The sequence below is a fragment of the Fundulus heteroclitus genome, chromosome 1 (genome assembly GCF_011125445.2).
Source record: "Fundulus heteroclitus isolate FHET01 chromosome 1, MU-UCD_Fhet_4.1, whole genome shotgun sequence".
Lineage (NCBI taxonomy): Eukaryota > Metazoa > Chordata > Actinopteri > Cyprinodontiformes > Fundulidae > Fundulus > Fundulus heteroclitus.
The window spans coordinates 16,754,688-16,780,363 of NC_046361.1; the positions used below are offsets into that span (position 1 = coordinate 16,754,688).

The following is a 25,676-nucleotide window of genomic DNA, read 5'->3' on the forward strand; positions in this document are numbered from 1 at the left end:
GCTGCTTCTGCGCATGTTCATCCCAAAGGTATTCTGTAAAATTGAGGTCAGGACTTTGTGCTGGCCAGTTAAGTTTCTCTACACCAAACTTTATACATCTCCAGCCAAGGAAGGGATCGGAACATCTGAATCTATTGCTCTATTAAGCCCCAATATCTTTGGCAATATAGTGTATGCAAAGATGGGTAGAGTAGCCAAAAATTGTACTCAAGTAGTAGCACCACTTCAGCATATTTTTACTTAAGTAAAAGTAAAAAGTTGTGTACAAATAGGATGGAGTGGGTGAAGAACCGACTGACTGGGGTTTCCTGCAGGTGCTGGTGTGGTGAACAAAGGACTGAGATGAAAAACAAAGCCTTCAGTTTACTGGTCGGTCAAAGTTTGAACATGCACCTATGGTTATGAGATAAGTAACATGACGGAAAGAATGAGATCCCGGAGAGTTGTCGGGCTCTGACTTACAGATAGAGTGAGTAGCTCTATTATATGGGGGAGCTCACAGTAGAGCTGCTTCTCTACACCGAAATGTGTTAGTTGACATTTGATCAGAATGTCCACTGTGCATTCTGATCAGATGTCCTAATCTCAGGGTCTACTCCCATTGGGAGGAGAACCCGAGGAATACCCAGAACTCACTGAGGAGACTAAAAATCACTGGCCTAGGAATGCCTTGGGGTCAGGACCCAGGCCAAAAGGACCTGGCTCCTGCGGCCTGATCTAGGAAATCCCAGATTGTATGGCTAGATGGATGGATGGATGGATGGATGGATGGATGGATGGATGGATGGATGGATGGATTAAAAAACAGACTAGAACAACAAAATACATCAAAAAAATATTTAGAATGTAGAAAGAAGGAGAGCTTTCCTTCTTGCAGATTTTTTTTTTTTTTTACGTTTTATACTCGTTTCCTGTTCAAGGCAATGCAAATGTCTGTGGCTCTGGTCCAATTTTCTTTGGCAGCACCTAGATATTTTCTCAATAATCCCAGAGACCCATATTCCTGATGCTCACATGTTTGCACGTGTTATGCCTCTACAATCTCCTATGCTGAGGTAAAATAACATATTCATTTTATTACCTTTTTACCAGTCATTTACAGGCTCATTTCCCCTGACGACAGAAAGCTTTTTTTAGTGACAAGTAAAGTGGAAAACAAGTTCAGTTTTACTTACACTCCGAACATTCAATCAAAAAAAAAAGAAAAAATAAGACTGCACACAAAGTTGATGGAACAATCACAATTTTCGAGTATATTTAACTCCCCAGTTTGCAGCTTCGTGTTTTGAACCTCTTGCAGATCATCCGCATTGTTTTTTTTTTGTTTTTTTTTTTGGTGCATGCATACTTAACTGCTAATGGCTCTCGTCAACCACAGATATTGAAAATGGCAGCGGCTCTTACCACAAAAGCTTGCGCATATCTATCCAGTTTTATGCTCCCGTAAAGTGGAAAATCATGCCATTAATAGAGACATTACCGATTAAAAAAAATAGTCAAAGGTGTACCCAGTTTTCTCAGGCTTTTATTGAGATTGTATCCCCTAATTTTGGCAAGAAAATCTGCGTATGAATACAACAAAAAAATAACAGTGAAAGCAGAGGAACAAAGGCCAAGACTGAATGTCAATTATATAATGTATAGTTGGCAGAGAATAACTTGCAGTTGTAATAAAGCAGCATCAAATTTATCTCCAAGAACATTCTTTCTTCTCTTAATTTTTCTAATGAAACGATTTCTGATGAGAGAGGACTCAGGACATACACGGAGGCCGACAAAATGTGGAACATAAAATGTGTGATGGTTCAATAAAGCGGTAAAATAAAGTCACATATTCTTCCTGAATGAAAACTGCTTCTCTTAGGGTTTGCTCTGCATTTGTATTGAGATGCATTAATCAGCACTTCATATTAACACATTCAATCAAGTGACAGAAGACGCACAGGTGGAACTAATAACATTAGGGGGTGTTCATGCAATAAATCACTCCAGTGAGCCGTCATGCAAAATAACTCATTCAGCCAGTTTTGTTATTAACTACTGTGCTCTTCAAAATATAATATAACTAAATGTCTGGAAAGAAGCGTTTTTTTTGTCATGTCAGTAGGACTGATGCTATGTTTCATTTGTATGTTATCCATACATACACATTTTACTGGATTTGTGCCTATTTTTGACTGAGAATCAATGCACTGTATTTCATGGTTTTTGTTCCTGATTTCACATTTTGGTTTGAAAATCTCTTGTCCAGTTTTAGGACAACAGAGTGAGCAACATAAATTTTGCAATAACTTCGTACTATCTTTGAACAGATTTAGGTTGTAGTGTCCCCCAGGGATACATCTTAGAGCCAACGTTATCTAAACTAGACATTCTTCCTTTTCAGCCAAATTATAAATAACGTTTCTTGCACTCTTCCAGATATAATACAGCTAAATATCTGCCGGGGGAGGGGGGGGATTTTACATATATATGTATGTATGTATGTATGTATGTATGTATATATATATATATATATATATATATATATATATATATATATATATATATATATATATATATATATATATAGAGAGAGAGAGAGAGAGAGAGAGAGAGATATAGATATAGATATAGATATAGATATATATAGATATAGATATATATAGATATAGATATATATAGATATATATAGATAGATAGATAGATAGATAGATAGATAGATAGATAGATAGATAGATAGATAGATAGATAGATAGATAGATAGATAGATAGATAGATTCCAATTGGCATTCACTTCACATTCAAGCAGCTTCATGCAACTTATCCAGAGACCTGGAGACCTTAGAATAGAGTTACTGATGTTCATTGGGATGGAAAAGATTGAAAAATTCAGTTTGGTTCAGAGAAGGAAAACACAATATCACAGCATGAAAAAATAATTCCCATTTGGTAAACATGCTTCGTTTTCCTGGACCAGGGCAACCTCTTTGTCTTTTGTTGACTAATATCAGCAAATACTGAGGGAAAATAAGAGAAAGTGAGTGATGAGCCCTGAGAGTCATAAGCTTAGAGATAATGACCAAGTAATGTTTAAAAAGACGAGCAAATTCAATATCTGGGAATGGTTGGTTCCTTAGTTACTGAATATCTTTCTAGTGAAGTCATTAGCAATAATACCAGAAACCTATATTTTTTTTTTTTTTTTTTTTTTTTTAGCATATAGGTGTCAGTTCAAATGTTTACAGTGGTGTGCTATATACATTTAAGGGGAAACAAAGTTCAAAAATAAGGACAGCTGACATAAGAAAATCACATAATTTTATGAACATACTGCCAGCAGCTTTTGGCTTGGTTTAGCACAAAAACTGAACTGACATCTTCAGAGCTCCCTAATTAACACTTTCTTATCTCCTGTGCTAAATCTGCACAAAACACTAAGTGTAAAAAGCTGTTCCTGCATGGCTTACAGTGACAACAAGTCTCCGGTGAGCTGCTGAGTGTACTGTAGATTCATGTTTAATTGGTGGATGTGCACTGAATCATATGTCCTTCAGCTCAAAGATTATTTCCCAACATGTCAGTTTTCTGTAGATTTTCATCTTTTTTTTTTAGCTGCCATACAAACATAAATGGCGGCTTCCAAGTAAAACTTTGTGATCGTGAGCTGTGTGAAACCTTCATGACTGAAACAACATAACGAGCTGGAGGCGAGGATTTTACACTTCCTCTGTTCTTATTACCCCCACTAAAATACAATGACATTTGTGGATGCAAGAAGGCAAAAAATCCAAATAAGTTTTAGGGGTATGAATACTCCTAAAAGACACTGTAAGTCAAAGTCATAAATAGTAAATAGATTGATAAGAAAGTGTTAATTAGTGAGCTCTGAAGATGTCAGTTCAGTTTTTGTGCTAAACCAAGCCAATAGCTGCTGGCAGTACTTTCATAAAATTATGTGGTTTTCTTATGTCAGCTGTCCTTATTTTTGAACTTTGTTTCCCCTGAAATGTATATAGCACAATATGCACAAATACGTAAATACATTGATACAAAGGTTGGTGTGGGCAACTTTGGGGGCCTTTCCCACAGGGGCATCAAGGTTGTCCGGCAGGAGGTTGGAAGCAAATCCACAGCTTTCCAATTACAAAAATTGTGGCTCCCAATGAGCCACAGTTGCATAAAAAAAAGGATGTTAACGTTTGCTATTAAAAAAAATATCAAATTACCACACAGACAGAGATCTGTGATATGCAACGGTTCATAAAACATCACAGTTAATCATAAGAGGCTGTTTGAAACACAGACTTACAGGGACTGTTAAGCAACTTGATGTTAATTGGCAGAAAAATAGTAATTAGGCGATAGATAATTCTCATTAATTGAACTTGAGAGCAAAGAACGTATGTTTTTTGCTGCGAATTCTGTGCACCACGGACTCCTGCTGTTGCTCAGAATTAAAGTGGTTCTTGTAGATCTCATTAGCTTCCAAAGAGCTCCTAGTGTTTGAAATTCTTCTGAGAGCATTTGACTTCTTCTATCTCCTGCATCAACGCAGGTCTATACACTTTATGTTTTAATGAAAAAATTCGATCGTTTTCTGATGCAGGTGGGCAAAATATGTGCTGAAGATTTTTCCACCATCGGAGCTGCTCGGGCACTGCTGGCCCAATAACAGGAACCCTGGAATTATGACACAGCTCAGAATTGCTTTAAAGATAGCCTTTTACAAAAGTGTTCATTCCCACTCGGCTTTTTCAACTGTTGTCATTTTGCAACCACGTCCTTGAGTGCATTTTATTGCGATGATGAATGCCATAACAGTGCAAATGGTTATGAACTGAAAGGAAAAGAATTCCTGTTTCAAGTGTAAGGAAAAGCAATTAGAAAAGAAAATTTGTGAAATGAGCGACATTAAGTCCAAAGAACACTGCAGACAGATCAGGAATAAAGCTGTGGAGACAACTGCGACTAATTAAGAATGGTGAAGTTATAAAACAATATTCAAAAAAACTTAAACATCTCACACTGGATTGCTTAATCCATTTCCCCCGGAAATGGAAAGAGCAGAACTGCAAATCCACCGAGACACAACTGTCTGGTTGATCTGAGTTAGGCAAGGAGAGCATTAATGATGCAAAACTTGATGTGGTGCAGAAAACTGACACTCCTCTAAACCTTGAAGACAACATCTCCACAGAGGTACATGGTAGTGGCACCGCCGTGTTGTTAGCATGCTTTTTGTCAACAGGGGCAGGGTAGCTGGTCAGAGCTGATGGGGGACATGGATGGAGCTTAATGCTGGAAAGTAGAGGAAGAAAACCTGTTAAAACTCCAAAAGACAGGAGGTTCCCCAGCATCCAGCATGACAACAACCCTAAGCACAGCTGGTGCTACAGTGGAATGCCATCCATCCATCCATCCATTTTCCGAACCGCTTTATCCCTCATGGGGTCGCGGGGGGTGCTGGTGCCTATCTCCAGCGTTCACAGGGCGAGAGGCGGGGTACACCCTGGACAGGTCGCCAGTCTGTCGCAGGGCAACACAGAGAGACAAACAGGACAAACAACCATTCACGCACACACTCACACCTAAGGACAATTTGGAGAAACCAATTAACCTAACAGTCATGTTTTTGGACTGTGGGAGGAAGCCGGAGTACCCGGAGAGAACCCACGCATGCACAGGGAGAACATGCAAACTCCATGCAGAAAGACCCAGGGGTGTACTCGAACCCAGGACCTTCTTGCTGCAAGGCAACAGCGCTACCCACTGCGCCACTGTGCAGCCTTACAGTGGAATGGTTTAGATTAATTAGAAATGGTTCAGAAGGTTCTGGTAATATATCTTCAGTACAAGTCAGAGAACAATCAAAACGGGGAGCTCACCCAGAGCGTCATTCATGAAATAACCGGCACTGGTGTCAAGTGGCAAGCCTTGAAAATCGCCCTTCACAGATGATATTTATCCAATTTAAATAAGCTGGAGCTTTCTCGCTGCGAGATACAGTGCAAAATCTTGTCATTAAGACGTGGGGGGGAAGAAACTTGCAGCTTTAAATAACAAAAGGTGTTTCAATAATAAAAAAAAGATCAAAATTAAGACCTTGTTTAATTTCCCGTTCAATTTACAATCATGCACGTTGTGTTGCTGTGTAAAACTAATTCCTATAAGATACGCAGAAATGCACTATAGCCACAGAGCCCTCCTACCCTCGTTTCTTTCCAAAATAGCCTATGTCTGGCATTAGGGGAAAAGCCTGCAGCGCTGGAGAAAATAGTCGCTGCCACGACCCGCGACTTCCCCGCTGAAGCGCAGCAGTATAGTGGTCTGACGCAGAGGGGCGCACTTTTCCCTCCAGGTGCGTCCGCCTCCCCCCAACCCCACCCCACCCCCCTCCCCTCATCCCCGCACCTTCCCATCCCAATCGCTGCTGCTGGTTGTGGCCGCTACCAGCCCACCGCTCCTCCTTCCTCTTTTTCGCAGCGGAGAGCCGACTTGATGCGCATAATAAATCATCTCCGCAAGATCCCTCTGCGAGCGCCGCTCTTCGGAAAGACGCGTGTTGGATTTGAGAGCGTAAACAGAGCCTCGTAAAGGAGGAGACGCGGGGATATGCTTTAAACGCGACCCAGTGTGCTGCTGCAAACAACGTGGGTGTTGTGTGTGCGCGCGCGTTTGTGTGTGAGAGAGTGTCTGTGCATTCTTCTTATTTATTAATTTATTTATTTCGTAGGGAGTGGAGGAGAGGAGGCAGAGCAGCGATATGAGACGCATGTGTTTGAGCCTCCTCGCCGCCGGCCAACACAGAGTCACTTTCACCTGTATGAACGACCTTGCATCTGTGACCGAAATTTTCCTGACCACATTGTTTCCATGGAGGATCAATTTGTCGTTTTTTTCTGTGAGGGCTGAATTTAACTCCCGCTGGTCTCAAGACACTTCTGAGCAGGAGGTAAGACGAAACGGCTTCAGTGTGCGGGCGCGCGCGTGTGTGTGCGTGCGTGTGTGTGTGTGCGCGCACGAATTGGTAAGAAATCGCAGGGCGCATTAATTCTTATTTTGGACATTTTAAATGTCGGCCCCGGATTTCTGTTTCAAACTGATCAATTAATGAAAAGCCCCGAATTTGATCAGAATTGTGTGGGTTAAGACTGGAGCAGCGTGATGTGCCCTCCTAACCGCAGCCTTTGCCTACACGGCAGCCCCATCATTGAGGGAAAAGCTTTTAAAGGAGGGGGGGATTTTAAAATCTTTGTATTTTTTTTAGGACCGAGCTGTTTGTGTCTCAAACATGCTTTTCTTTGTCAGAGAGTGATGAAAGGATGCGAGGATTTCAGCCTCTGACTGCTCCTGGTGTGATGCCACACTGCAGCCGGGGCTCCACGTCAAGTCTGAGCCATATGAGAACCACAGGACATTTCCAATTGATTGGATTGTAATAAAAGAGAGTTGAGCCTCAGGTAGATGTGAATGCATGATGCCTGTATGTATTGAGCGGGGGAAATCAGTCACGTTTTGTCAATGATGCTCTTACAGATGTGTTTTGAAGCAAAAGCACTTTCCGTGAACCTTGGGAAGTGTGCATTACTAAACTAAGAAGAAGGTGCTGGCACACATGTATGCAGACAACACTTTTTACCTTGCAACATTCTCAAGTTAATTGCAAACTAGCGTGCCACAGTGTCAGCTTGGGTATATCTCTGATGAATGAAGCCCAGGCCTTCAAACAAAATTGCACACCCACTCTTCCTGCTAGGCTTTTTTTTTTCAAGTAGGATTCAGGGCAGAGGTCTGAGCTGATGTGGTGTTTGTGCTTTACAGCATCTGTGTCAGTTAAACCCGGAGTTGGTTCCTCCTCATTGATTGAGAGTTAGAGGGATTCACCCCATGAGGCTTCTGCAACCATTAACATTATCCAGGAGTGCAAGCTGAAAGTGAGCATGTGTGTGTGTGTAAATGTGAGTGGGTATGCACCTGTGTGCTTGTTTCACAATGTGTGAAGAGATTTTTACCTGTGGGTGTGTGTGTGCATCTGTGAGTGACGGACATTATTGGGCTGCAAACATAGGCATTGGCTGGTATGAGATTGTCTCTGTATGAAAACCTTGAATAGAAACACCACGATTTTCCTGTTATACTTTAAAAAAAAACAGACGTGTTGAATGACATCTTTATCATTGTCCCATGCTTTTTTTGTTGACCTGACAAGACATTGTTCATTGTTCCTTTAATGGAATAAAGTCAGTTCTGCAACAAGTTGAATAACCCATTATCTTTCTCTTGTAAAGTCAATCTGCCCCGATATGGGTAAGACCACCATACCCACCAAACTATTGGCCAAATGTGTCATGGCAGGATGTTAAAAAACAGACAACAAAAAAAAAACTTGATAGCCACCTCAACACTTTTTAAAGCAGTGCTAGAGTGAGAGTAGAATGTGAAGCTTGTGGAGTTTGTTCTAAACATTCATCTCCACATCTCTGAACATCACAGACATTGTGGATAAGTATACGTTCGTGTGTTCATAATAGCGGGATATCTGGAAAATATACAATTGTGATACAAAATCTATTAAGATTAACCCACATTTTCTTTGCTTTTTCTTTCTTTACAGTTGCTTTCTTTTTCCATCATGCTCAGTTAGCCTTAGCATTGCAGCTACTAGAAATATACATCAGGTTTGGGCAAACTAACAAACAAATGTCCATCCAACTGAGTATTTTTCTTAAGTAGAGCGGGGATGTTTAAATCTTGAAAATGGCATCGAAGCAGTCGTTTGCGACTGAGATATCACACACAATGTATGTCTTAAATCATAAGCATTGCCATTTCTTTTCCTCTTTGTGATATTTTCTACTTTATTTGAAACAACATTATTACATAACAGAACAATATAACATTTGCAAACACAACAAAAACACAACAATAGCAAAAGAACAAAAGCAATATTGTTAGTAGGGAATCATGTCTAAAATAAGGAGAAAAATCAAACAAACAAAGATAACCTGTTGCTCCAGGGATGCAGCTTTTCAAGGGCAGACATGTTTTTTTATTGCCTTTGCACTGGAGTTGAATTTTATGTTATTTATGTAGGCGTTCGTACAAGATAAAAAGACTAATTGGGTTTGTGTTAGAAAATTTAGTGAACATAATATTTGCCATAAACTATAAACAAATTACCAACATGTTAGGATTTTTACAGTCACTTTTATCATAACAAACTAAATATGATAATTTTTAAATCAATTCTAGTACCTTTATTCATAAAAATAGTCAGGTCAGTTCAGAAAACCCTAGTGTAACAGCAATCGCAAAATAAAGGTAAAAAAGTAATTTTCGCTAAATGTGCACAGGGAGTCTTGTTCACAATTATACCTTTTAATTAAACATGTTTTTTACTGTGTAACAATTATGGATGATTTTATGAGTTTCTTTTATGTGGTTGTTTAGTAAGTATTTTTACTTACTAAAGAGGCTGCAGCCAAAGCATTTGAATTAAAAATCCTAGCTCCTGCCCCTAGATCCTGTTCCTTTACCTTTCATGAGGTTACCAGTAAGAACTCTATCGTGAGGAGGAAAGGAGCTTCGGACGCTGTGCTGTTTTTGGACAGCCTTTAACTCATACGTCATTACGTTGCCGAAATGCACATGGATGATTCGAGTCCAATCCAGGTCTACAGCCTTCTGAAAAACGATTACAAAGTGTGTGCTCTCTTTTCTCCTTAGATTTGCATTAATTTCTGTGAGGTGGGCTGTGCTTATGTGTCACGTCATGCGAAGGATTGTGGGATTCCTTATAGCTCTTTAGCGATTGTAAGGGGCATCGGTAGCTCCCTATGCATGTTCCTTGTCCATTCATCAGGTCAACAGTAAGAACTCTATGGATGGGAGGAAAGGAGCTTCGGACTGCTATGCCGATGTCGGACAGCATTTAACTTATACAACTTATACATTTAACATACATGGATGGTTTTAGTCAAATCTAGGCCTACAGTCTTCTGAAAAGCAACTACAAAGTGTGTGCTCTCTTCTCTCCGGACATTTTTGTTAATTTCTATGAGGTGGGCTGTCCTTATATGTCACGTCATGCAAAGGATTGTGGGATTCTTTAAAGCTCCTTAGTGCCAGTGAGGGACATCGCAAGCTCCCTATGCTAAAGGAGCTATGATAGGAAGTGGTGGGCAGAGCTAACCAAACAAAAATATTAGCTTTGCTACCACTAAACCGATGATAAATCAGGAAACTTGAGGAAGCTAATGCTAAGACTGTCATCAGGGTGTGGATGTGTGTGTGAATGGGTGAATGACTGTAGTGTAAAGTGCTTTGGGGTCATCAGACTAGTAAAGCGTTATACAGTTACAGTACTACAATCCATTTACCAACCAACAGCTAAATGGACTGTAAAATGGACTGAACTTATACAGCTGTCAATCAGTCTGTGTCACATGTCTTCAAACAAAAGATGCCGCAGGCACACACACACAGCACATGACAAATGTGCACAGCACTGCATGTTTGATTGGATAGCCGTTTTACTTCAGAACAAATTACTTTTATACTATAACATTTATACAGCAGTGGAAGTTTATGATACAATTATTCCATTTCTCTGTGCCAAGGGAGCTGCATTTTAAGGGAAAAAAAGTGGTGCGAACAGGAAGACACTACAGTGTTGCCAGGTATTACAGAAGAAACAAGCAACCAGCTCTTATTTTCTGCACCTTGTAAACAGTATAAACGAATAAGCCCAAAGTCGCTGATAATACGCAGAGCTGGCAACACTGCTGGAAGCCTGGAACACAGTGCTGAGCGTTTCTGGAGGTCCCTTTTCCCCTCTGTCATCATTCCTTTTTAGGGCACTTGGTGAAATACTTTGAAATTCAAAACCCAAGAGTGTTATTGGAGGACAGAACATTTTAAAAATATATATTTTCATGGCAAAAATTAGGGTCAATGTAATTACCAAATACGGTCACTTGCCCTAATAAGGTAAAAAAAATCCAAAACGTGCTTCTATAAGAAACACAAGAAAAACACTTAAGGAGTAAAATAAAAATGTTTCTGTTACAACATAACCTTCAGAACATTAATGCCGGGGAAATTTGTGTTTATATCCTTCTGAGTGGCATACAAGTTGGTTTGATACTTCATGTGAGTGATGATGCGGGGGCCAAAGTACCTTTCAAAGTAGTGGAAAGGGGTTTCAAGGTAGTCTGGGTCGCAGTGCTGGTATTCAGGCAGGGGTGTATTGTCTAGGTCAACTTTGTGCCAGTAGAGGGGCCCATCTCACTTGTGCCTTGGACTTTCCCTCGTCCTGACTGCCACAGCAACGGGCACTGCTTAAAACTCCTAACGGAGTGTCTCTTGCTACCGCCCACTTTGGCAGCATTTTTCAAAATGTGTCCGGGGGTGGCAACCTGACCAGCCAGGTTGATAATGTGTAGCACTCTAGATCTACACATTATTAATCTGGGACTGCTCCAATTTAACCTGTTTGGGGAAAGGAGGGAGCTGATTGGGCGAAACGACACATAGTGCCCGCCTACCAAAGGTTGGTTTTAGCCAATCACAGTATCCACTTAAAACGTAAGCAGCAGGCTTTATGAGAAAGAAGGTAAGCTAGTCAAGGTGCTTGTTGCCGTTCTACTATCAAAGAAGAAATCGTGGATTCTGACCAAACAGATGTTATAGCAGCAGCTATGTGCGACCTCCTACATCGTCATGTTTATGTTGGTTCGGCTGTGGGCTCAGCCGCTCTTGCTGTCGTTGCACTGGTATTTCCCGCCTTAAACCTCAATACTGCAACGTGATTGGGCCGAAACGTTATTTGGTTCAGACACAAACAGATTTAGTGTGAGCAGTACAAGATGGATTCCCGTGTGTTTTTGAATGTACAAATACCACGAGAATTCATCTTGCAGGCAAGGTTATGGGGGCGGGGTCAAGCCTTTAAATTGGGGTGAGTTACACTTTCAGCTGCATGTTGTTTGAAAGGTTTAATCAAGAGGGGAAAAAAATGTGTAAATTGGGAAAACTGCAAATCTTCCAAATCTGGGTTTCTTTAAACAAACATTGTTGATGTTTGTCTTTATTTGGTTATCTGATTCACGGTTTTCTAAATGTATTGCGCGTTCGGACCCACCCTTTGAATAGTGGTACTGTTGTATCACACAGTCGACACAGTCACGCAAGTCTTGACTGCCATAGGATGTCCGTGGAGAGTCATAGTAGGCCCTATTTGGTTGGCACAGATGGCAAAATTGATGTCACACAGGCTTTGTGGTGTTGCAGACATTAGAGAGGACCGAGATGTGTGATTAAGGAGCATGGGGCTTGTGTTTTATATTTCCATGTGTTGCAATAGTACCACCGTGGAAGCGGGTGTTCTCTGCATTCATCCGGCTGGCAAACTAATCATTGCAGCCTATTGACCGATCAGATGTGCTTAAAATAGTGTCATCATCTGCTGGTGCCTTTTGTGACGAAAACCCCTTTACAAATCCAAACCGTAACCTGCAAGGTTGACAGGGGGTAACACCACTGTATCCCCTCTCCTCCCATACACCAATCCTCAGCACAGGAGGTGCCAGCAGTTTGCACAGTGTGCATGGGCCTATCACTGAGGCAAGGCATCCAGGACTCTTCTGGAGAGGAAGCATACCAATCCAATTTTGCAGACTTTGGGAGAAGGAAAAAAAGCCTAAGCAAACATGAAAGGTAGGGAAGAAAATCCTGGCTGAGACCCCACATGTCTGATTTGACATCCGGGCAACTGACAAACAATTAGGCCTTCCATAAGTAGTACTCTGAACCAGACTTGCCTCAGGATTAGGCCACAAATGAGCTGCACATCATGGCTTATGTCTTCTAAATGGAAAGTGAGACGTGTGTGTATGTGTGTATGTGTTTGTGTGTGTGTGTCTGTGTGTGTGTGTGTTTGGAGGCTAGCTTTTATACTGTATGTGGTGCAAATGGTTAGAAAGCAAGTTCAGTGTGTAGGTGTGTGTGGGCTGTGTGACATTCAGCAGATGGATGTTATTATCTGTCCCTGGCCTATCTTGAACACCTCTCGAGGAGACTGTGTGTATTTCTGTGCACAGACGAGCTTTATTCATGCACCCGGCCTCATGCAGGTGTAGCCTAATGTACTCAAATCTCCATATACTCCGCACATGCTGCACCGCTCACTTAACTGCTGCGTTATTGCCTGTTCTCCATTGTGTGTACGTTTGACATTTCATAATTGCATCATTACTTGCTCAGTGCATCGCAATTTGCAACACACGCTTCAAGCAGACAGACTCTTGCCCTTGATTATGGACCTGAGTGGAATGGGGTTCCTCATCAGGCTGTCTTGATTCGCCCCAGCATGTGGGGAGACACATGCTGCTGTGGGTGAATCTAATTGATTGGATGGCACCCAATTCCCAGGTCCAAGTCTCCTCAGGCAGCCAGCGTGGATCCGTCCAAGTGAAGGATGAACCGAGGCATCGGTTTCCCTGCTAATAGATTGGCATGTTCTTCCTCCCATATGCCTCAGATGTCTCTGAGGGCAGCTTGGCCACAATGCGGGGCACAAAGTGGCATTGTCACTGATTAGAAAAGTGAAAATGCATTGAGGTTCGGCGCATCTGATACCAAACTTCACTTACAGTTTGTCACAGTTATGTCTGCACAGCAACAAAACATGTAACTTTGGATGTATGGGGGGTCTACATGCTGGATTGCAATAGAATTGGCTTGCTAAAACGAAGGGCAATGCAACCTAAATAAACATATTGCACATTTTGCAGTGCATGGCGGAAAAAAGGATCTTACCCCATAATTCCACATCCTGAGCTACTGTACGTGTCCATTCTGTTCAGGAATGCCTCCGTGAGTCTGTAAAAAGCAAAGCCTACTACATCTGCGATTACTCCGTCTAGTCCCGCTCCAAAGTTTCTTGGAGCCCGAGGAGAGCATGTGTGATCATTGTCATTACAAGCAGAATACAAATCTATTTGGAGATGATTACCACATTTAAATTGCAATGTTGATATGACAAATCTACTTCCTTATTTGATGCAAAAAGAGTCATATTTGAATAAAACTGTTAAATTTATTGGGAATATTATAAGTGCAAACTTTCAGAAAAACAAACTTTTTAAATATCATATAAATGATAAAACAAATTAAAACAATTTGACATATTGGTAGATTCCCCAGATGTCTATGTTTAAATGGAGTTTGTGATTGTTGAAGTAAAAATAATTAGATTTAAATATGTTATTTTGAGCACAATTTCAGGAAAAACGCACATTAAATAAATTAAACAAAACATACAATGCTGACAAATGGAAGGATGAAGACAGCCAAACGTTGGGGTACACAGCCAAAAATAGGTGATCAACTCCTTTCCAGGATCAGACATGAGTGGACGTCTCTGAAATCAGCAGAAGAGTTTGGACTCATCAGGGGGAAGTAGGTGGTCTAATCCTGACCAATAGTTCACATTCAGAGTCCGTTTATCAAGTCACAATACAACTGATACCATGAAGACACGTTTTAAATGAAGATCAGAAAAATATAACCAGTAACAGTATGCCATTATGTTTGTTGTCACAGTTAGTCAAATAAGTAGAAGGCAATTGATTAATTTCTTTAGTTAAATGATTACATTGAAAGTGTTGCTTTCTTGTATGGTAAAACAGTAGACAAAATAGCCCTCCATGGTTATCTGTGTCAATTTCCTTGATTGAAGTATGTACCTTGGATTCATGTGCACAGGTAACTGGAAAACATTATAAACAAGAATCTTGTGCATGCAAATGTATTCAGTGACAGCCCTGTTTGCTTCTTGCGTTTCTGCAAAGTTTGCATCACATTTTCATTGGTGAACAGCTGGCGTCAGCTAGGCTGGCTTCACACAGGTTGTCACTAGTTTCTGGTGAACTTCACTCAGTTTCAGTCTGGATCAAGAAATTGTGTATCAAGACCCCAGATTTTGTGGTGTCTCTGCATCTGTGGACAGTGGGGACAGATGTCGCCTTGGAGCTCTATGTTCGCGATAATAAGTGGGACATGACCGTTCTTTATAGAGCAAAATTGTAAAAAAAAAAAAAAAAAAAGAAAGACCAATTCCATTACCAATTAAACTCTGTTAGAAACTGTTTCTATATATCTAAGTCTGCCAGAAAACTGACAAGCTCAGTAGGCTAAATCCTCTCGAGGCACCTTGATAGCGGGGCCGGTCCACCAACATTTGTTTATATAATAAAAATCTGAAACTGCAGATTGCATGCCCAAAATGCTCTCAGTAGCCAGCCTTTGTGCACAAATCCTGTGGCCCCAAGCAATTCTTGAATTGTACGCATTACGTTTACTTTCTGCCGGAAAGTGGGCGAAATTTATCTGTATAGCACATTTCAGTATATGATCAATGCCATGTGCTTTACATGATTAAAAAATTTGGAAATAAAACAGATATTTGGAAATAAAACAGATTTATAATTTTATGTATAAAAATGAAATGACATTTAGCTTATATAAAATAGATTTTCTAGTGTGTTGTTTATGCTAGTTTATCTATTTAATTTAAAATCGATCAAAGTCAGGTTGTATGCATCACCAAAAAAAATTAGTTGCTGCTAATAGGTGTTGAGTTTTTGTGTCCCACTTCACTTCAGAGACGCCACTGTTACTGATATGTATGACACTTATTGTAAAGGTGCTCATTTGATTATTAGCCACAGGCACTAATTTGTTTGCTTCTGAGCAGCTGAGGGACAGTCTGTTACTTTTTGCCATCTGGCATGTTTAAAACTTCGCTGTTGTAGTTTTAAATTCTTCAGACATCAGAATCGACCTGTAAGATGTTTCACCCAGTTTTAGGCCTTTTGTTTTTACCTCATAGGGAAAGCTCCTACAAACAATGCTGCTGCTTTTGATTTTTCAGCTAAGTAGGATGGCAAAGGCTGCTTTCCAGATTTACTCGCCATGTAATGTGAGTTTAAATTTAAAGTGCTAAACTGTGGTTTTGTCAGCCAACTTTGTTCAGGTGAGTGGCTGAAAGACTGGGCATCTCATCCTGCGTAGTGAAATTATGCTCCACCTCTGGAAGGTGAATATTGCTCAGTTTGTATTGATTTCGATACAAATCAGTATATTAAAAGAGCTATAAGTAAGATATTTACTTTCAAAGTCAATCTAAATCATTCTCATTTGTCATGAGGGATGGAAGTAACATTCCATATATTCTGATCCTTTTCAGCAACAATATCTTAGTCAAGTTTTTCTCATTTCAAACCATAGAGGTACTGCCAGAAACTACTTCGGTTCAGAGTGTAGCCCGTGTTTACTTCCTGGCTCCTGAGCCAATTTTATGGGATTTCCCAGGGTTCCCAAACCAGAGCACAGCATATGGTATTTTATTTAGGCAAAAGAGCAGCAGCCTGCAAACATGGAAGCCAGTAAGAGAAGTGGGCCAGAAAAAGAATACCATATGACATTATATACCTAGCCTGTGGAAGTAAAAAATCTGTGTAGTTTCACAGCTGCAGGATCATTGGGTCTCCGTGAAAGGCTTTGTGTATGTGTTGTTCCAATTTTAACCACTAGTTGTCATTATTATGTATTGTACCTTTAACTTTTTTAATGGTAAGATACTTTTAGTATCATCCATGCATCCATTTTCTAACACATCTATCCCTTGTGGGGCTGCGAGTGGTGCTGGTTCCTTACTTTTAGTATCATTTATATAGATATATGACTATATTATATAGTCACGCAAACTGGACAGCCTGGCAAAGTCCTCTTCCTCTTTCATGGATAAGAGTTTGCTTTGACTAAATCTGTGGTCCTTAGGGGCTATTTGGAGCAACCTGCAAAAGTGCGGCCCTGTAGATCATAGATGACATCAAGCTTGTCTATTTGTGTGCTTTGCTTCAACTTGCTTTATTTTTTTATCCCCCCCCCCCACCCAAATATTTTTTCAAAAGACTTATGACATAGTTGGCATTTTCGAAGGGGGGCTTAACTCGAAAATGCTTGTTTCAACAGGTCACGCTCTTTTCTCTCTGAGAACGCAAGTGCCATTTTAAAGCTTATTGGATGAAAGTCTCATTTACCCCTGGCTGCCAAAGATGACGCTGCCATGGAAACTGCTTCTATTGCTATCAATCATCGACCGTCTGACAGGTAAAGCACCTTTTCATATGAATGATGATTTTTTTTTTTTTTATCCTTTGGACATTCACAGTTGTGGTATAGTGGGTTAAGAGATGTCAGTGATGATAGGAGGCTCTGGTTTAAAGGAGTACTCATCAGTATTGACTTCCATTCACACGGCAGACACAATACTCTCAATCTTCTTCCTCGCTCCACTGAGATTATAACCCGATGGGGAGATATGATGCTTTTATTCTATAATCTTTTCCTTGGCAAAACATTGAGTAAGAGCTTTCCTCCCTCTATCAGTAAAATGCATTGGTAATAAAAGTCAGACTGATTCTTTTCACCAAGAGCAAACAATAGAAATTACTCCTCTGAGTCCATCTTTGATATATTTTGCAGCACTGCTGGGTGATCAGATTTTAAAATTACATGTTTCCTGTTTCATATAAAATTACAGCTTTATTGTAGTTATTCATATAAGCAGATTTTTTTTTTTTTACATTCAAAACGACACAAAACACATGTTGATTTAATTTAATTTAATAATGCACTCGCAGATGTTGATTTTATTTAGTTTATTTGTTTGGAAATATACCAGGGTCTGGATCATATGGAACGCATGGATGTCTCTTACAATGTTTCTCAGTTTTCAGAGGCGCCTTTATTTTTTTTTTGCAACAACGTTTCTTGAAAAACAAACAGTGATGAACAATAACTTTGTCACACAGGATCATTTTGGTTATGCTCAGGCTGTTTCTGCTTCTCTGAAAGATTGTCTGGACAGTGCATCATACCACGGTCCACGGTGGAGGATGGAGCCAGCCGACCTGTTCATCCCCGTCGACTCCATTGAAGAAGAGGCCATCCTGACTTGTGATGCTAAGGGCACGCCTCCTCCTCAGTACAGGTAAGAGCTCATATACCTAGTTTAAAGTACATTTTTTGTAATACAAATGCTGCCAAAGCTCCTCACTTAAGGATGAAATCATTAAAATGTCTTATTTTTTGATTAACTTCATGCCATTTTCGGTTTGTGGAAATGCTTCATGTTATATTTGTCATTGCAGCATCTTTTTTGGTGTGCAATTTGTGGTAGCATTTTAAGATAAAATGTTGATTAAAATGCAAACTTACTGATAACATATGAGTATTTCAAAATAAAACTGGGCACTGTGTTAGGGTGCCCAGTTCCTTCGAATTTGCAATTTTTTTAAGATTAAATGTTTGGAGACTTGGGATTTTATTTAGCCAATGCACTCATTGTACTTCCATGAAAAGAATAGCATGGAGTACTGAATATATGTTAAGGAAAATATATTGTCTAAATGTTGTAAAGAATAAGCTTTCTTGTACCATAATAAGAAGCACTTTAATTTACTCATTTACTTATTTTTTAAATTAGTTGGAAGTTATACAAGTGAAACATTTAGTTATATTTTCATTGTTTACAATGGCAGGGCCTGCCATCTTGTTTTACAATCATGGTTCACTGTTTGTATTTAGCAGCTCTTTAAATTCAGATCAACCTTTAGACAAAATGCTTGACATAAAAGCAACTTTTTAAATATTACCCAGCCCTACACTGTGTTCTTTTAGAAACGTTCAGTGTTGTTTGTAATCAACATGTATTTTAAAGGCCAAAAGGTTATGTTTGGTTTCATTTCTCCACAACTCATTCTTCCCGAAGGTGAAGATGGAGATCTCATCTACGTCTGGATAAAACCTTTCTTTGAAAGAAAATATTTATATTTATTCCTGGCAGTGCTGCTATGTTAGGAAATTATATCATGATAACTGAAAGGAGCAAACTTTGTTTTGGTATCTGTTGTGCTTTATTTTGGAAGTAACTTGTTAGACGTTTTGCTAAATTTCTTCATTTTGTCTGTTACAATGATCAAGCACAGATGGCCTTTCATAGCTCAGTCATGTTGAACCTACTTGTTGGGCTATCTGCTGCTCTGCTTTTGATCAGAAGCTTATCCTGTTGCTTTAACTAGTGCTTGTTAAAGATAGATCATTCCTGTGATCAGTTCATTATTTTCTATATGTTACCAACAGATGTAGAATTAAAACAAGTGTTAAAAATCTAAAATTTAAGCAACCGCTAAAACCCCAGCATGTGTGCAAATTCCACTTCTTAACTGAAGCCCAGGGAGAATGAAAATCCTTATCCCGCTGCTTGGGCTATGACAAAAGAAGAAACAAAGGTTTCTGAAAAGCATTAAGAGTGCAACAGATCAGGTATGATTTAGGGTTTCAGAAATTCCAAGAAACATTTATATTAGATTGTTAAACTACTGTAACTTTAATTTGTGACTCTGTTAGCGTAACCTTCAAAATGTGATGGTTTTCTTTGATTTTTGTGGAACTGATGCGTTTTTTCAGTATGGTCTGTTTGAACTGAATTTCTCCTGGGGCCTCAAGGCAACCAGGGGGCCATAAGCAGTCGTAAAGTTTGCCCATACCTCACCCAAATCAACATGGAAATTCCCAGTGTACTTACCTTGAATCAATGTTTATGTGATTGTACAGCTAATAAAATTTATATTTAGCTATAAATTGTACTTTTACCTAAATAACTAAAATAGATAATTGTTTTTTTTTAGCTGTTTGTTTTGGACACAGATATTCCCAAATATACCTGAGCCTACCTTCACATGCTCAAAAAATGATATCCAAATCAAACAAATAATTAATTCTATCTTTTTCTGTTAACAACTACTGACTCAGACAATATGAGCTGCAGTCATTTACTTGGTAAACAATAAAGATTGCTAATTGCTTTTTTTGTGAAAAACATATTGGCTCGCTCTCCTATTCATTGTTCTTTTTATTAGAAATGCATGTAGATGCTCTGAGTGGTGGCGTCATTATGGCTCTACTAACTCATATTGACGAACACAGCAACAATCTGCTTTCCTGCTCACCAATAGGGAGCTTCTTAGAGACACACGCGCTGCATCCCAACGATCGGCCCCCTTTTGTTAAAACACCACGAGAACAATGCAGGTCGCTAGACACCAGTTGGCGCTAAGAGACATTGATTACGATTGTCTTCTGTGTTTAGAGTTGCATTTACTGCAGCGGGACCTGGCCACCTGAGCTGCGTTGGCAGCGTTGTGCAGTGTGTGCGCTCATTATTTCAGGCTTTTCACATTCCCCTCGCCTAGGACCAGGTATTTCCATGTACTGATTAAAGGTGAGATGTTTAATGTGCGGTCTCGTCAGACTGGCTGTTCAGGGCTCTGCGTGCCCCCACAACCTTACTGGCTTTGCTCTTGAAGTGTAAATGGGCTAACATTGCTCCCCCAACTCCTCTTCTCTTCTTTACCTTTTTTTATTCCATCTCTGTCTCTCCCAGAAATATAAGACGCTCTTTCTATGCACACATATTAACCCACCCAAGGGAGAGAACTAATTATCATATTTAGAAAAAAAACATTCCTTTACAGCATTCTGTAAAAGTGATTGAGCATCTTAAAATCTAAGTTGCAATGGGGACCGTAAAATTCACTTGACCCGGGTTTGTACGCTGTGGATCGCACAGCAGGATCATTCAGAAAACTCAAGTCTATCTGTACCCGGAAGGTCAGTGTGTATTCAAAAAAAATGAATTTAAAGCAGAGTTGTTGTTTTTTTTACTGTTTGCCAGTCAATTCTGGCAGCACAGAGCATCAGAGGCTCTTCGGATGAGGTCGGAAAGAGGTGAAAATCATGGCTGAGAGTCAAAAAGCTGAATGCTAGTAGGTGGACACAGACACCTACACTCTTCTTGCTTGTATTGCTGGTACAAGCAACCATTTAGGAATTTATTGTGCTCCCCTATCAAGAATAGAATTTCAAGGATAATATGTAAATTTTAATTATTTTAAATAGAAATAAAAAATAGTTATGGGAAGCACAAAAGGTACTTTAGATAGGTACTATGATATGACGTCACACACCATCTCTCTATGTTGTTCTCCAGTCTGTTGTTTACATAGGAGAATAATGACGGAGAGCACATCGAGCTGATCGAAACATTCTCTTGCTAACAGCATTATAAAATTATGAGCTACTTACTTCTCCACCATGAGCCATGTTCCTCCAAAAGGCAATGCTCTTCAGCCGTGTGTTTATCCTTTGCAAGTATGCGCATACTTGATTGGTAAGAAGGGTCGGGTCAAGGGGTTGCAGCTGGAGTGGAGGAGAGAGAGGCGTGCCTTGTCACACATTTTGTTATTGTCTACAGACAGTGCTCAACAGCCCAACTGGTGGTAAATTGTTGCTTATTTTTCCTTTAAAGTCAGTTTATTCAGTAATGTAAGGGTACGATTTGTAAAAGTTGGCAGCATGTATGTATTCCTTTAGAAATTATTTTGAAGGTTAGATTCAAAATCTTTGGGAAAGCCTGCGATTACTGCTTACATTTCTTTCATTTTCACTTCAGCAAAGCAGAATATATGAATATAGCTGATGGTAAGAAATGGTTATTTTCTATGCTGAGAGAAGAATAATTGAACATCCTTAAAAAGTGCCCTGTCTTTGAACCCGTGCATGCTCGTTTCCTATTTCCACAGTCAAAAAGAAATGCATAAAGCCATTGTGGCAGAGAATAGAAGAATTTCTTTATATAAAGATTAGAGTGATTTAACCTGGCGCTTGAGTTCTTTCAGGTGTCTCATTTATTTTTTTTAATAGCTCAAACCTGCTGTGCAAATATTTTTGTCTCACATTCCCATGCTGACATGTTGCTAGAAAGGTGTAGCAGAGAGAAGTTTAAAAGGCCTTTCTTGTTGCATCAGCTCACTCTTACCCCTTGCCAAGTGCTAATGTTAGAAATGATAAGTCAAAGGTGGGATAGTGTCACATTATGTTAATATAATGTGACAGAGAGGAGGTGATTACAGTTAAACTGATGATAGCCTCCAAAAACTGTGATCTTTGACTACCCTTTAATAGCAGAGAATTGCTTTGTGTGTGTGAGATACTAGAAGATTAAAATTGAATGATCCCTGTGGGGAGAAAAGGATACATGGTTCAGCAAGTGGTGTCTGAGCTAAATAAAGGAAACAGAATACACAGAATAAATGCAAGATTAGTTTAGAAGGCTTTTTAGTTAGAACATAACCAAGACTGTAAAGTATTTGTCTGTAAATAATTTGCTAATTCATTGTAGTTTTGGTTGTTTATATAATGGCAATTTAAAAAACAATGTCATATCAAGGCCCTTTACGGCATCAGTACATATAGATGCATATCAATAAATTAAAATATCATTAAAAAGTTATTCAGTTAATTTGAAACACCAAAATTCATAATATATACATTTATTACGCACATATCAACGCATTCCAGTTTATGCTTCCTTTGTTTTAACAATTATGGTTCTCAGCTAATAAAACCCAAAAATGATATTTTCAAAACATTTAAAAGCCCTTAAAAGATTTTTTGATGTAGAAATGTGTACCTTAAAAGTATGAAAGGTATGTCCATATATTTGACAGTAAATACAATAAATATCTTATCGGGCAACTTGACACGGATTTAATCAACCTTTGACTCTGCTTCAGTAGCGGCCCTCATCTTGTCTGCATTGTTGGACATGGTGGCTCTAACGCTTTTGTTGACAATACCCATTAGATTCTCTGCAGGGTTTAGGTCAGGTAAGTTTGCTGGCCCATCCTTTTCTCCTTAAACCAGGTAATTTGCTTCTGACCTTGTCTCTGGTTAAGGAATGGCTTATCACTAGGAATGTGACATTTGCAGCACTCTTGGATATGGCAGTGTGCGATGGGTCCTTTGACATCGTCCTTTTGGTTTGTGACCTAAATGTCCATTGCGCCTCACAATCAACTGAAAGGAGGGAATGCAGGGTTGAGGTTTCCAAGATTTGTTATGTACTGAACAATATTATTGAGGTCTTTTTATTAGATTATCGCGATTTGAAATAAGAACAAAGAGGTGTTTGTCATGATGCTTGTATGTGTGACCCTTGTTGAGTCAACTGTGCACAACGACGAAAGGTTTAAATGGTTTATTGACAGGAAAAATAATCTGAAAGCTGACGATTAAGGTGGAGAAGAGGCATAATGCTTTCTATTGTCACAGAGGGGAAGTTTCCAGGGAGGAGGAGAGTATACCCACAGAGGTTGAGGTTGCCACTTTTTGGTGTGTGGTTCAGGTTGATAATGATTATTGTCTTTTGTTCGAAGGGAAGACTGAGATACCTGTGGAACATTGGAGCGGACATGCAGGTAAGTGATGATGGTGGATTGTGGAAGTATCCAGACAGTGGATCCAGAGGGGTGGTACAGAGATCCACGGTGGGAATCCTGAAGTGAGTTTGTCGATAAACTTTGGAAACTAGGAGGCATAGCGCTAGAGAGGTCCCGGATTATCTGGGAAACATTAAATGAGGGATGTACACAAAGGTGAGAATGGAGTTTCAGATGGACTCTGGAAGGGCTCATGATAGATTCAACGGTAAATAGACCTAGGAACCAGTGGGACAATTTTTTGGAGCATGATTTTAGTGGAAAATCTTTTGTGAATAATTAGATGCTCATACTGAAAGAATAAGTGGGAGCTGGGATGCATTTTCTGTTGACAAATCTTGTAATTTTAGCAGAAGTTCTCGGATGGGCTAACTTGGTTTAGGTCCAGACTCGAAGACAGTGATGAAGATAGGAACGGATGGACAGAATAGCTGAATCAAGGAAGGAGGATGGAAGGAGAGAGGGATGGTAACCAAGGGAGTCTTCAAAAGCTGAAAAATGTGAATGAAGTGCGTATTCGACCCAAATGAAATGCTGTCACCAGGTGGATGAGTACACATATCATATGTTCACATTGCCCATTGGTCTGTAGGTGAAAGCCTGAAGTGAATCTGGAGTTGGTGCCTAATACGGAACAGAAGTCATTCCAAACTGGAGCGATGGACTGGAGGCCAGAGAGGATCGGAGAGGATGTCAGACGGGATTGCCGCCAGAAATAACAACATAAGAGACCTTGGTGTAGTTTATCCCAGGGTGACAGAAGAAACAACATGTGTGGTCCAATGGATGATTTTGGACTGAACGGAAGTGGGATAAAGACATCAATGGGAGTACCCCTCCGGGATCTGGTTCGTTTTGGAGGGCTTACTTGAACAAGGTCTCCGGATCCAAGGAAAGAGACCCAATGGTGCAGGAGTGGAGGAGAATGGTTTCAGGTTCATTTCGAGAGAACTGAATTGAGAGGGCATGTGGTTCTTCTCTAATAAGAAAAACCTGCACTATCTGGAGAAGAGTATAGTCAAATAATTCCTGCATTTAGTGACCTGGTCATGTATTTTTTTTATGGCTTCTTGTTCTGGGTGTGAAAGATTGTAAAATATCCCAGAAGGAAGAGGAACCCCAAGGAGAAGATCACTCCAGCAGACATGGGGACAGTGAGGTGAAAATGAGAGAGCCAGATCTTTAAGGACCCACTGCAGATCATAATATTCAGGGGGAATATCAAGAGATTGGGATAAGGAGTGGTCTTGGGAGACTCGGACAAAGTGGGAGGGACAGCTCACAGGATGTTATGCTTGTATGAGTTGAACCTGGTATTTGAGCAGGGTACGGAGATATATTTTTAAAGGGACCATGACAACAAATGTAATTTTTCTGAGGTTTTGGGAGTATATTGTGCACTGATGAGGTCGTGTGAATGTCAAACGTAAATACCAAAGGACCTGCTAAGGGGTGGTCAGCTTTGTTGCTTTGCTCAAAAGCGGTCAGATCAGAAAACGGGCTATCTTTCTACATAAGTTATCTTTCTAAGTAATTCATATTCTGAAATCAGTGCACACCATCAAGCAACAAGCCTTCCCCCTTCTACCCCCAGCTGATGCACCGGCTGTCAGTCACGCTAGCATGTCTGACTGCTCCACTTGAGAGGAGGAAGGCGGAGAAGAGAACAGACGGCAGCCACAGAGCAGCCTCCCTGTATCGGCTTGAACAGGAGGCAGTCACCGCAGAAGCCGCATAGCCCAAATATCCCATAATCAACCTCAAACTAACTTCACAGCGGTTACTAAAAAGGTGAGCTGACATGTCCGAGGGGGGAAAAATGGATAGGTTTCTACTTACTACAGAAGGAAGGTGGCGGCCACAACGTTGCCATCACCCACAGGTTTATTTTGTTTGTAAATGCTGGCAAATGTAAATGTGTGTTTGTAACTGAAAAATTCGGTTGACTAACTGAAGCCAAACTGCTGCCAGTTGCATTAATTTCCTATTGCTGCCCGGGAAGTCGAGCATTCCTCCGCAGTCACCGGTCCGGCAGGGGCGAGCTCGCTGAAAGCACAGCCATGACACAGACATTCCTGCATCTGCGCCGCAGCCTATGTGGCCATTTATTTCGGTTCCACTGTGTTGAGTCGTGCTGCCAGTTTAAAACCTTTGGTCATCTTGGCCTCGCCTGTCCGACATCCTGCAACACAAACACGTCCACTTCACCATTATTATTCCATAATAATGACCTGACAAAACAACAAGCTGACATTATTTTTTTAAATGAAATTCTTCGGAGAATTT

General features: G+C 40.1%; 1 protein-coding gene across 2 annotated transcripts in view; it reads left to right on the forward strand.

The window, feature by feature from the left end:
- Positions 1-6,404: 6,404 nt before the first annotated feature.
- cntn3a.2 (contactin 3a, tandem duplicate 2) overlaps positions 6,405-25,676 on the forward strand; it is an 84,987-nt gene continuing 65,715 nt past the window's right edge. For both annotated transcript variants that reach the window (XM_021322011.2, XM_036136482.1), the window contains exons 1-4: positions 6,405-6,632; positions 6,716-6,934; positions 17,020-17,157; positions 17,905-18,040. In XM_021322011.2, the coding sequence (XP_021177686.2) occupies positions 17,103-17,157; positions 17,905-18,040 (191 nt within the window). In that variant the 5' untranslated portion in view covers positions 6,405-6,632; positions 6,716-6,934; positions 17,020-17,102. The remainder of the gene's footprint in view (positions 6,633-6,715; positions 6,935-17,019; positions 17,158-17,904; positions 18,041-25,676) is intronic.